The 11,408-nt window shown below is 60.2% G+C and overlaps 2 protein-coding genes, 1 long non-coding RNA gene and 5 other non-coding genes across 10 annotated transcripts; 1 reads left to right on the top strand and 7 right to left on the bottom strand.

Moving 5' to 3' along the window:
• Positions 1 to 190: 190 nt before the first annotated feature.
• RPL7A (ribosomal protein L7a) lies at positions 191 to 3,655 on the bottom strand. Its single transcript, XM_058693595.1, has 8 exons — positions 3,638 to 3,655; positions 2,917 to 3,037; positions 2,290 to 2,439; positions 1,649 to 1,789; positions 1,359 to 1,438; positions 927 to 1,057; positions 556 to 625; positions 191 to 365 (listed from the first exon to the last, which is right to left on the bottom strand). Exons 1-8 carry the CDS (start codon positions 3,638 to 3,640, stop codon positions 261 to 263), a joined length of 801 nt encoding a protein of 266 aa, XP_058549578.1. The 5' UTR covers positions 3,641 to 3,655; the 3' UTR covers positions 191 to 260.
• On the bottom strand, positions 718 to 784 carry LOC131492268 (small nucleolar RNA SNORD36). Its single transcript, XR_009251972.1, has one exon. It is a non-coding gene; the product is annotated as a small nucleolar RNA SNORD36 (small nucleolar RNA).
• LOC131492266 (small nucleolar RNA SNORD36) lies at positions 1,125 to 1,196 on the bottom strand. Its single transcript, XR_009251970.1, has one exon. It is a non-coding gene; the product is annotated as a small nucleolar RNA SNORD36 (small nucleolar RNA).
• Positions 1,523 to 1,597, bottom strand: LOC131492267 (small nucleolar RNA SNORD36). Its single transcript, XR_009251971.1, has one exon. It is a non-coding gene; the product is annotated as a small nucleolar RNA SNORD36 (small nucleolar RNA).
• On the bottom strand, positions 2,523 to 2,597 carry LOC131492269 (small nucleolar RNA SNORD24). The gene has a single exon (XR_009251973.1). It is a non-coding gene; the product is annotated as a small nucleolar RNA SNORD24 (small nucleolar RNA).
• Positions 3,186 to 3,259, bottom strand: LOC131492270 (small nucleolar RNA SNORD24). Its single transcript, XR_009251974.1, has one exon. It is a non-coding gene; the product is annotated as a small nucleolar RNA SNORD24 (small nucleolar RNA).
• Positions 3,656 to 3,731: 76 nt separating the features above from the next.
• Positions 3,732 to 11,384, top strand: MED22 (mediator complex subunit 22). Of its 3 annotated transcripts, none has more exons than XM_058693590.1 (5): positions 3,732 to 3,926; positions 4,323 to 4,498; positions 5,975 to 6,055; positions 6,810 to 7,018; positions 10,867 to 11,384. In XM_058693590.1, the coding sequence occupies exons 2-5, from the start codon at positions 4,376 to 4,378 to the stop codon at positions 11,135 to 11,137; spliced, it is 684 nt and encodes a 227-aa protein (XP_058549573.1). In that variant the 5' UTR covers positions 3,732 to 3,926; positions 4,323 to 4,375; the 3' UTR covers positions 11,138 to 11,384. The 3 variants fall into 3 exon arrangements, with proteins under 3 accessions (XP_058549573.1, XP_058549574.1, XP_058549575.1); XM_058693591.1 differs by lacking the exon at positions 10,867 to 11,384 and adding an exon at positions 9,411 to 10,083 and having other exon boundaries at positions 3,762 to 3,926; XM_058693592.1 differs by lacking the exon at positions 3,732 to 3,926 and adding an exon at positions 3,964 to 4,227.
• Positions 5,605 to 6,910, bottom strand: LOC131491094 (uncharacterized). The gene is made up of 2 exons (XR_009251305.1): positions 6,781 to 6,910; positions 5,605 to 6,305 (listed from the first exon to the last, which is right to left on the bottom strand). It is a non-coding gene; the product is annotated as an uncharacterized LOC131491094 (long non-coding RNA).
• Positions 11,385 to 11,408: the final 24 nt, after the last annotated feature.

The following is an 11,408-nucleotide window of genomic DNA, read 5'->3' as shown; positions in this document are numbered from 1 at the left end:
CTTATAACTGGATGATCATACAGTCCAGGCTTGGGCCTGGTATGTGACCAAGCAGTCTTAAGGCTGCTTTTTCCAAACGATCAACGTACAACCTACATAGGTTTAACACAACTCTACCCTACAACGAACAAGGACCTTGCCACCACCCCAAACGTGTGTAAGACGACAAAAAATTACAGTCCACCCCAAATGCCAATGGGCCCGGGCTGAGAAAGAGCCTTTTATTTACTTTTATATACAGAAAAGTCACCTGTGCCCACTCAGCCCAGTTTGGTGGCCAATTCTTTAGCCTTTGCCTTTTCCAGCTTGGCGATGCGAGCCACCGACTTGGGACCCAGGACGTTGCCTCCCCAGTGGCGGCGGATCTGCAATGACAGGAGAGGCTGTTGGCGTGGGCTGTCGTCGTCAGGCCTCTCGGAGCCATGCTAGGTCGTGCTGTCTTCTCCTTGGCCGCTCCAAGTCCTTTGCCCAGTAGGACTGCTCTGGAGGAGCTGGCCAGTCCCCCGGAGACAGGCCTGACTTACCCCAAACATTTTGTGCCCAGCTGCTGCTTACCTCATCGTATCTGTCGTTGTAATTGGTTCTGACGGCTTCCACCAGCTTAGCCAGAGCTCCTTTGTCTTCCCTGAAAAGGCGGGAGGGACAAGGGGGTCATCAGCATGTTACCTTTCCAGAAAACATGAATAACTTCCTTTCTATAGCCCCAAACACAAGGCCTTTGCCTCAGACACAACATGACCACACGGCTTATTCAGGTGAAGAAATTCGTAACCATCATCGGCAAAGATTCAGACGAACACGTTGCTTGAAGGTAGAACATTTGGTCTTTAAGGTAAAATCCTGAGAAGTGAATGAAACGTACCGGGGGAGAGGACTGCCTGACCTCTACTGACACCTGGGAGTTCGGGGGCCCCTTGCATACTTACGAGTTAACCTGTGTGAAGGCGACAGTGGTGCAGGTCTTCCTGTGGACCAGTCGCCCCAGCCTGGCCTTCCCCTTGATGATGCAGTAGGGAACCCCCATCTTCCGACACAGGGCAGGCAGGAAGACAACCAGCTGGAAAACCGCATTAGCTTTAGAACGTATACTGGCCCAAAACAGTAATTTGGAAGCTAACTTAGCAACTGCTCAGGGTTAAAAAGCTCATGTTTTGCACTTCAAGGTTGAATTCAGTGAGAAATCCACATCATCGCAATGGCTATCCATGGGATCCCTCATCAGTACTGTTTTCAACGGAAAGCAGTTACATGCCTACTTGGGCCTCTTGAGCCAAACTCCAGCTTACTTCCAGTCTTCCCAGTACTGACAGGAGGGCCCAATCTAACTTTAACAGCGTTTAGCAACCGGTCTGACACACCTCGATAGGATCCACATCGTGTGCGATCACCACCAGCTGAGCCTTCTTGTTTTCCACCAAGGTGGTGACGGTGTTAACCCCTGGAAGCACAAACAGTTTGCATGAGCAGTTCACAGGCACTGCCCAGGTCACAAAAGCAGCTCTACTATGGTACACACCCAGCTGTGGCTCAGAGTTAAAAAGCTCGGATTCTGCTCTCCACGGTGTTTCCAGGTGAAGAAATTCACACATCACTGCCAACAGCCTGCCCCACCCCACCACTCACCCTCTTTAAGGAGGGGCCCACTCACCAGCTCGAAGGACAGGGGGCCTCTTTGTGGGGACATCCCCTTTGCCAGCAGCCTTCTTCTCAGCCCGGGCCAGCAATCTCTGCTTCTTCTCTTGCTTGGTCTCCGGCCTGTATTTGTGGGCCAGCTTGAGCAGCTGAGTGGCTGCAAGAATGATGTCAGTTTAGCCTCGCGTTTCAAGCTCTGATCTTTGCCATCTACGTGATGCTTTAAGTCACTGTCCGGAATACTATCGTAGTGCAAATCTCAGACCACGGGGCGCCTGGGTGGCCCAGTCAAGTGTCAGACTCCCGATCCTGGCTCAGGTCATGATCTCCAAGTTTGTGAGTTCAAGCCCTTAACAGGGCCCTGCGCTGATGGTGTGGAGCCTGCTTGGGATTCTGTCTCTCCTTCTCTCTGCCCCTCCCCTGCTTGTGCCACCAAGTGTGTGCTCTCAACAGAAATTAACTTAAAAAAAAAAAAAAAAAATCTCAGACTATGTACGAGATCACTTCAGCTATGCCACCCTCGCGATCTGGAAACCAGACAAGATAACCTAGATTTTAGTAAGCCGGTTTCCTGCAAGTACCCAGAACTCCTTAAAGACCCCAGATCCAGTCCTAACTGCCCAGGAAACGTCTCCGTGCTGGTTTACACAAACTCACCTGTTTGGCGGTCCAAGGCCTGGGTGAACTGGTTAATCGCAGGAGGCACTTTGAGACGTTTATAGAGAATAGCCCTTTGCCGCTGCAGTCGGATGTAGCGGGGCCACTTGACAAAGCGCGTGAGGTCCCTTTTGGGCTGGATGTCCTGTCCTGAGAAGTTAAGGGCAACGGTGTTAAGTGAGGCTCAAACTCCCGGTCAACTTCGTGCTTAGCGCCACCTGGGAGGGTGTAGGTGCATCAGCGATCTTGGTGGTTTAAAGCGTCATCACCATCTCTCGGATAGCAAATATTCTCTTACATCATCTGCACACAAACACCTATGATCACGGGGGACTGGCGACGCTCCCTCATCCAACAAGCAGCCCAGCGGTCCGCCCATCAGTGCAGCGGTCAACGTGCCTGGGAGCGCTGCCTTCCTGGTGGCCAAGCCGAATCCTAGCGCAGCTGACACACACTCGGGGGGAGGGACAACGAGGCCACGCACCCTGTGCCGGCGTACCCACATCCCAGCCAAGGGGGAACCCCACACCCGCTGAAACCTATCAACGGGGCAGGAACACGACCCTCGCTCCGCTCAGCACATTCCGCTTTTCCGCTGCCGTCCTCCCCCCCCCCCTCCTTACTCACCGATGCCAAAGTTCTTGGGCCTTTTCTCAAACAGGGGGTTCACCACCTTCTTGGCCTCCTGCTTCTTCACAACAGCAGGGGCCGGGGCCACCTTCTTCCCCTTGGCCTTCTTCCCTTTCGGCTAGGCGAGAAGCGACACCCAGATCGACCCCGCGCTCCCGCACGCGCTGCTCTAGAGGCGCCCAGATCCCCCCGCCTACGAGCAGAGCCTGACCCCCCCCCAGGCCCCGGCCAAGGCAGCCCGGAGGCGAGCGCGGCGACAGCCCGTGTGCATCAGCAATCTTGGTGGTTAGGAGCGTCCTCACCATCACTCAGACGGCAAATACTCTTCACATCACCTGCACCACCCGGGCTGCCGCGCCCGCCGCGTCCCAGAACTACGCGCCCCGTCTCTAGGGGCCCGGCACACGGCAGCCTCCGCAAACAGCAGCGGTGGACTCGGAACCTCTCGCCCAAGGCCGCCGGGGGAGCCCCCAGGAGCTCGGCCCCGTCGCTCCGAGCCCCGCATTGCGGCGCTGCGCTCCGCGCCGGGGCCCTCCTCTCTCCCACTCCCCGACCCAGCCGCCGGGATTCTACCCGGCCCGGTGCCACCCCGCCAGGCCCCGCGGGGCTCCCCTAGCGCTACGCCGTGGAGGGATCCCCGCACGGCCACGCCCCGAAGAGGATGGCAGTGGATAGAAGCCGGACCCAGCGCAACACCGAGAACCGCCAGATCGCTCACCATCTTGGAAGGCTGGAGAGGAGAGACAGAAAAAGAGAATTGTGGGTAATATGTAGGCGACCTCGGAGATCGCGAGAATTAACGCCTGCGCGGGATTTCGGATTTAAAGCCACAGGACCGCTCTCGCGCGCTTCCGCCAGGGGGCGGTGCCTACCGCGCCTACCGCGGCGAGTCGGAGCCGTACGGGAGTGGAGCGGAGACGGCGGCAGGGAGCCGGGTCTTACTGGGAGGGACGCACGCTCGTCTCCACCCCGACCGAGTGCCCGTCGCGCCGGGCTCTGCGGACCAGGTGGGGGCGGCGGAGCGGGGTCGCCGTCTTTTCTCGGGTGTGACCCTCCCCACTAAGCGGCTCCGAGGCCGCGAGTTCCGTCGGTCGGCGGCGCGCAGGCGCAAGGCTCCTGGCGCGGAGACGGAGGTGGGCCCGGGACTACCCCCAGACCCCCACCCCGAGCGAGGGAGCCTTGGGCGCGGCGGTGGCGGTAGAGTCGGAGGGACGCTCCGGCGGAGGGGCCGGGGAAGGCTCGGGCCTCGCCCCTGAGCGGCCGGGACACGAGTCCCCGCAGTGTGCCTGTGTGCGGAGGGTGGGACAGGTGTGCTTAGCGGAGAGGGCCTCTCCCGAGATCCCAGTTCTGCTGGGATGTGGGCGGCTGAGGCTGGCTCCGCTCACCCGGACTCTGGCTCCCAGGTGGCGACCGGTGGCCCCAGATCTCTGTCCCTGCACTGCCTGAGGCCCCCGCCATGGCCCAGCAGAGAGCCCTGCCGCAGAGCAAGGAGACACTGTTGCAGTCTTACAACAAGCGGCTCAAGGACGACATCAAGTCCATCATGGACAACTTCACCGAGATCATCAAGACTGCCAAGGTGGGCGCCCCGGGGTCTGGGACCAAGGGAAGGAGCAGGGTCTGGGGATGGTGGTGAGCTGAGTAGCTGGCCTGCTCTGGTCAAGGGTCATGGGGTGGGGGGGAGTGATTTCTGCTTTCAGCAGCACCCACTGAACATGGAGCAGGTGCTCTGTGCCCGGTGGTGAGGATACAGCAGTGGACACACAGGCCCGGCTTATGTCCACATGGGAAACACATTTGGGAGGACTGTACGGTGGGGGGGGGGGGGGGGGGTCAGCAATGACAAGCAGGTCGACAGATGAAGCTGGAGAGGAGTCTAGTCAGATTGCCAGGGTTGGACGTCCGGCGCCACTTACGAGCAGTGTGGGTCTGGGCGGGAACGAGCCTTCTCAGTGCCTCGGTTTCTCCCGCAACCTAAAGCCCTCTGGCGACTGGATGACTTTATAAAATGGTTGCTGTGGGGCCTGATGGGGGCCCAGATGCAGTAGCTGTTGCAAGTGAGTGAGGTCAGTGAGAAAAGTTGGGGAGGCTCCTCCAGGACGGTAGCGTGGCCAGTGTCTGGGTGGGGCTGGATCTTTGAGACTGCTGCCACCCTCCGAAGGCTTTCTGAAGGCGATGAAGCTGGCTGGCCTGTGTTTAGTGTTTGTTCACCGTGTGTCGCTGTATTCCCAGGGCCGTCTGGGTCTCCTTCCGTCTAACCTTCACAGAAACCCTCCACGGGGCAGTACTGTTGTTTCTATTCTTAGAGAAGGAAACCAAGGCTCGGGAGACTCAGTGATTTGCCAAGGTCGTTCTGCTAATAACTGGCAGAGCCAGGATTTGCACCCAGGGTGTCCAGCTCCTCACTTCAGGGTGCCCTCACCCCTGTCCGTGCCTGGCAAGACCCCCTGTGAAAGCCCCGTCCAGATGGACAGGTTGGAGCAGTGACAGGCCAGCAGCACTCCTGGCGCCTCTGTTTACCGTCGGAGACACCTTGAGTGCACTCTCGGGTCTGCCCTGCCTCAGCTTTGCCCTCCTGTAGACCAGGGATGGCAGTCGGGGCTTCGGTGAGAACGTCGCAAGTTAACGGTGGTCACGTGCTTAACGTGGTGCCCGGCACCCTGGAAATGCTCCGTAAATGGTCACTTAAGAGAACCACGTTGTGCCTTTACTCGTTTGGCAGTTGGTTTACCGAGCACCTCAGCCAGTGACCCCATTTCACACAGAACAAGGCTCCACACCCCAAAAAAGACTTGCCCGAGACCTCCCTGCACGTGGCGAGGCAGTCAACATACACAGGCATCCACCTGTCCCAATGAAGGTGCCCGTTAGCTCCTTAGAAGATGACGAGAGAGGGGGTGCGGCTGAACGTCGCCCAAGGTCAGGTCAGCAGTGCCCGGCGGCGAAGGTACAGCGGACGACAGGCAGGAGGCAGCCACTGTGGGTGTGTGCAGCCGGCCAGTCACCTGTGGGCTGGGGCACCTGCCGATTCTGGGCTTGCTTGTTTGTCCTCCAGATCGAGGACGAGACTCAAGTGTCGAGGGCCACTCAGGGCGAGCAGGACAATTACGAGATGCACGTGCGAGCTGCCAACATCGTGAGTCACTAGGTGGAGGGCACAGCCCGGGCTCCGGGAGCCTCACGGTCCGCACGGGGGCTTTCCGGTGGGGGGCGGGGGGAGGAAGGGCAAACCGATCCTCAGGAGACTCCTCTCGAGAGGAGGGCTGTCTGTGGCAGTCGTGTGAGGGGCGGCAGGTGGTGGGCCACGTCCATCACGTCGAGCGCCGTGTGGTGCTTAGAGAGGGGTCCGCCCTCCTTGGCTGACGTGGAAGGCTCCTCGAGATTCACTGGGGGAGAAGTAAATTGCTGAGCGAAACGAGGTGTGCGTTTTAATCCCTTCCGGTGCCACAGAACGAGCACATTGACCAAACGTTCCCGTCAGTGTGTGCCCACCGGTGAGAATGTGTGGGGAGAGCCCCGAGGAGTCGCGCCCAGCTGGCCTGCACGCTGCCCCAAGGAAGCGCGGGGCAGGCACGAGGCAGGGCGGCGGTCTTATCTGGGGTTTGAGGCTCTGTGAAGTGGGGGCTCAAGGAACCCATGTGATGGGAGTGGAGCACCGCCTGGAGAGGAAGCTGGTGGCCCCGTGGGGCTGGGAAGCCCCGGGGAAAGCCTCTTCTGCAGTCAGGGCGGGAGCCAGGGGCCCTGCCCTCCCGGGACTCCTCTCTAGTTCTCTCCCTTCCCACAGCGACCCTGGGAAGGTCCACGCCCTAGTCCCACTTTATAGAGGAAGAAACGGAGGCAGGGCCGCCGTGGCCTCCTCACCACCCCTGCTCTGCTCCTGGTGGCCGCAGGTCCGAGCCGGTGAGTCCCTGATGAAACTGGTGTCCGACCTCAAGCAGTTTCTCATCCTCAATGACTTCCCATCGGTGAACGAGGCCATCGACCAGCGCAACCAGCAGCTGCGAGCCCTGCAGGAAGAGTGTGACCGGAAGCTCATCGCCCTGCGGGATGAGATCTCCATCGACCTGTACGAGCTGGAGGAGGAGTATTACTCGTCCAGGTACAGATAGGGCCGGACCCTGCGCAGAGCACGCCCGTGGGCCCGCGCCCGGCCGGCAGTCCAGAAGGTCCCGTCTTTCCGAGCCCTTCCTGGTCTTGGCGGCACAGCCCCGTGCCCGGGTTTGAGAGCAGAGCTCGTGGTCAGAGCCACTGGTGGACGGACAGTTTATATTGACTGCCAGGCCCTGGGCAGCAGGATGAAAATCACAGAACTTCAGGGGTTGGGTGGGCCAAGCCCGAGAAGGGCAAGCGGGAGCCAGCATTTCCTGGGGGGCTGCTGGCTGCCTCACTCTGGGCCTGTGTGGTTCTCTTAGCTTGTTAGCCAGTATTTAAACATTCCAGCCGGAGCTGGGTGAGCTTCTGGCAGCCCAGGTTCACGCCCAGAACGTGCAGGACGCTAGTGCCTGCCTAGGGATGCAGCTCCACGTGGGCGTCACCGAAACCTCACAGCACGCGTCAGGGTCCACAGAAGGGTGCGAAGGAGGAAAAAACTCGAACAGAGGATGGCCTTGAAGGCCGGGCCAGGGGTACGACCCCACTGAGTTCCTGTTCAGCTCGGCCTGGTTCACAGACCGGAGCCCTGCTACATGCTAGGCCCATGCTGGGCCACAGGGATACGGCAGCTGGCAGGACCTGTCACCCCAGCCTGCGTGAATGACTTAGAATTCCAAACCCTGAGTCTTCTGAGCTCGAGGGGCCCTGAGAACTCAGAGTCCCTGTGTGACTCACATGGAGGAAAACGGAGGCTGGAAACTGGGAGGCCTCACTCCTCTGTGCCCCTTGGCCGGAAAAATCAAGTCTCTGTTCAGACAGAGTCTGTGCCCCCCCATGCCCTTGCCCACACAATCCTGTGGCGTTTGTTCTTCCTGTGCTGGCTTTCAAACGCTCCTTCCTGTCCCACGGAGGCCATGCTGGGGCCACAGAGGCCCAGGGCCAGCACTCTCTGCGGTCTGGGCCTTGGTTTCCCTGCCCTGTACTCCATGCCAGCCCCCACTGTCTTGGTCATCTTGGTGTCTATGAGAAGGCATAGTGTCTCTCTTTAGCTGGAATGGTTCTAGACTTTTCCAGAGGGTTCTGGGGCCACCTCTGGTCCCTGATATCTATTGGCTCAACAGATACGTGGCAAGTACCTCTTAAACACCCTTCAGAGAGGGGTCCTGAGTAGGTCCACAGGGGTAGGGGTGTCTCAGACCACGCTGGGACATGGCTCCCAGCCCCACTGGATACTGCATGATCCCTTCATGTCCCTGTGTGTGTTTCCCGATGTTCCCGAGGGCCGGGCGTGTGGACTAAGTGGTTACAGGACAGCAGTTCAGCCCTGCCTGTTGGGGTTGGGGGCCGGGGCCGGGGGTGGCCATGAGGGACCTGCCCAAAGTCACTTGACAAGACTGCAGGGAACCCAGGGGCCTGAGTGGCAGGCTTCCCATGTCCTGCCCCGTCAGTCTCTGGTTCACCCAGGGGGTTCCTTGCCATCCTTGGAGCCGCAGGAGGCCGAGTTCCTCTCGGCTGTAAACACCTGCAGAAGGCGGGGCCTCTACACGGGGTCGAGTCCCCTAGAGCTCCCAACCCGGGTTGCCGTGCCCTGCATGCCCGTGGCCGTGCTCACCTGCTTCCTGTTCACAGCTTGCTCTTTCTCTGCCTATCACCCTGCACTCTCCTTGGGCTGCTGCTCTGTGCCCAGACTGCTGAGGGCAGGAGGAGCAGGGGAGGGAGTGAGGGGCGGGGCCGGAGGAAGCAGCAAGCCAGTTAGACGGGTGTGGGGACCTCGGTGCTCTAGTCGCCCCTTTGACAACCCTAGCGAGCCGTGCTGCTCACCCACATCCTCACCCGTATGTGCCCGTGCCCAGGGAGGCTGCCGCCACCGCAGACCCCGTGTTAGAGGCAGGGAGACTGAGCTCGGGGGGCTTAGGCGCCTGTTGGAGACCACACGGCTGGTACAGTGGTACAGGATGGAGCGCCGGGGTCTCTGGTTCTGATCACCTCACCCGGCCATCCCTGCGAGCGGAGATCCCAAAAAGACCAGGTCTCCACTTTTGCGTCCTCGCAAAGTGTAGTGAGTGTGGAGGGACCACAGCAAGCTCTGGGCGCTGCTTTCCGGGGTCTGCAAAAGGAGGGCAGCCAAGCTGGGAGGGACTTGTCGAGGTCACACGGGGGGCTGCTCCTGGAAGGCCGCCCTTCAGGATGCTCCGTAGGACCCCGAAGCAGGTGCGGCCGCACGTACCCACCCTGAGCCAGGCTTGCCTGAAGAGGGGCCCGCACACAGGAGGGGAAAGGCAGGTTGGGGGTGTGGTCTGTTTTCTTAACTCTGCTTCTCTCTCGCTCCCTGCCCCACCCCGGCTTCCATCCATCTCTGCCTGCTCCTGTCTCTCCCTGGGTTTCTGGTGGTGGAAAAGCTCAAGTCTTTGCGAAGCTAATGACCTGCCTCTGTGCGAAGCTTACTGGAGGCTGGACCTCGACACAGACTCTGCTGATGGCCTCTCAGCCCCTGTGCTGGCATCCCCGGAGCCCAGCGCTGGCCCCCTGCAGGCTGCAGCCCCTGCCCACTCCCATGCCACTGGCCCCGGCCCCACAGAGCACGCCTGAGCCTCCCAGGGTTCCTTCCCCTCCCCGCCACCCTAGGTTCTTAAGTCTGGGGTGGCCTCCTTGGGACCTTTAGCCCAGGGACAGCACCCCCCAGAGTGTTGGGGAAGATACTGCCCTCAACCGTTTCCAAGGTAGCCCGTCCCTCGGAGATGCCACCTCTGTTCACTGCCCACCTGGCCTGCTGGGCAGACGTTTCCTAGACAGTGTGTCCAGGCCAATAGTGGGGCCGGAGGACGTCCTGCTATGTACAAGCCACAGGGTGGCACTCGGTGGACAGTACTGGCCACGTCCACGCTCCACCCTCCGGTCCCCCGTGCAGGGATGCACCTGCTGCTTTGTCCTGAGGGCCCCTGGTAGCGGACCGTCCTCGCAGGGTTGTGGTGGGGAGAGGGATGCTGAGAGCAAGGGACCTTCCTCACTCTGCCACACACATTCCGGTGGGTTCTGTAACAAGACAGTTGAATAAAAACAGCACTGCCATCTCGCGTTGGTTGGCTCCTTCTTGATGGTCCGGGACCAGTCTGGGATCACCCCCGGTTTCCCGCTGGCTGTGGGGAGAACAGCTGCTGGGCTCTGCCTGGACAGCCTGGGGCTCCAGGTAAGCCTTCCACCCACAGGGGCTTTGGGCAAACGGGGACTTGGTCAGTTTGGGGCTAACGGCTGCATTCCCGTTGCCTAGAACTGCCTGGGAGCTGGAAAGTCCGTAACGCTTGGCGACTAGAGAAATACTGGCATTGTTGCACGTCACAAGGTCCAGCTGCCTGTACTTCGGTCCCATCTCGTCCTCGCTGGACCTGGCGCTGGTGTGGCAGTTACCTGCGCTACAGGGAGGAACGGCCACGGGCTTCGAAGGGGTTGAAGCGTTGTGTCCGCAGCCACCGAGCCGGGGAGGGAAGCAGCAGAAATTGGGGCTCAACCCAGACGGGATGCTAGGCCCAGTGCCGGGTGCCAGGCCCCCCCCCACCCCCCACCCCCGAGAAAGGGGGTTTCGAGCCCACGCCCTGTCGCCAGCGTGCCTCCTCGCGAGGGAGACAGCAGTTGGTCTACGGAGGAGGTGGCAGCACACAGTGCAGTCTCAGGGACAGGGAAGGACACAAGCGCAATGGTGTTGGGGCACAGAGACCCCCACGGCCAAGCAGGGGTGCCACACAGGTGGGAGCTGGGGCCCAGTCCTGGCTCTGGCCCTGGTTTTCTGGGGGTGGCCTGGGGAAGGCTCCGCATCGAGGAGACAGGTGACGATCTCTTCCTGAAATACCCTCGTTGCAGAAATAACTTGTATCTGACACTGACGAAGAAAAAAGGACTGCAACCTATGGAACACGTGTGGGGAAAAGGCCGACGGAGTGGACCAAACTTGACGGGGGTTTCGACTGTCTTCAGTGTCATGACACCTGAGCAACAGGCTCTCTGCACCATCAGTGTCTTGTTCTCCTGGGCTGAGGCCACCGTCCCCATTGGAAACGGAAAGCGAAGTGGTTTCTCCCTGCCCCCCCCACCCCCAGAGCAAGGCAGCTCCCCACCACCTCCTCCTCTCTAGCCCACGCCCCCGGCAGCAGACCTCACTGGAGAAACGGGCTCTTTGCTTCCAGGTCTCTGTCAAGTCTGCCTCAGGCCGGCTTCGTCTCCACGACCCCGGCCGAGCTACGGGTGTTAAGATCCCCTGTGGCCTCCGTGTCACTCAAGCCTGGTCAGTCCTCAGTCCTTCCTGCCTGTGTCCCAGGCATTTTATTCCAAGAACATTCAAACCCCTGGCAAAGTTATAAAGGTCGCATAAAGAACACCCACCTGGGTGCTTTTCGGGATTCACT

This window comes from Neofelis nebulosa, chromosome 12 (genome assembly GCF_028018385.1).
Source record: "Neofelis nebulosa isolate mNeoNeb1 chromosome 12, mNeoNeb1.pri, whole genome shotgun sequence".
In the NCBI taxonomy this organism is placed as follows: domain Eukaryota; kingdom Metazoa; phylum Chordata; class Mammalia; order Carnivora; family Felidae; genus Neofelis; species Neofelis nebulosa.
The sequence above is the reverse complement of the archived record's forward strand: the minus strand, read 5'-3'. Positions and strand labels throughout refer to the sequence as shown.

Bases quoted from the DNA above. Each gene is read 5' to 3' on its own strand.
- RPL7A (XM_058693595.1), bottom strand. The intron at 1,439-1,648 runs GTGAGTGGGCCC...TTGTGCTTCCAG, and splicing joins GCCCCCTGTCCTTCGAGCTG to GGGTTAACACCGTCACCACC. The intron at 366-555 runs GTAAGCAGCAGC...CTGTCATTGCAG, and splicing joins ACAACGACAGATACGATGAG to ATCCGCCGCCACTGGGGAGG.
- MED22 (XM_058693590.1), top strand. From the start codon at position 4,376: ATGGCCCAGCAGAGAGCCCTGCCGCAGAGCAAGGAGACACTGTTGCAG. The intron at 4,499-5,974 runs GTGGGCGCCCCG...TTTGTCCTCCAG, and splicing joins AGATCATCAAGACTGCCAAG to ATCGAGGACGAGACTCAAGT. The intron at 7,019-10,866 runs GTACAGATAGGG...CCCTCGTTGCAG, and splicing joins GAGGAGTATTACTCGTCCAG to AAATAACTTGTATCTGACAC.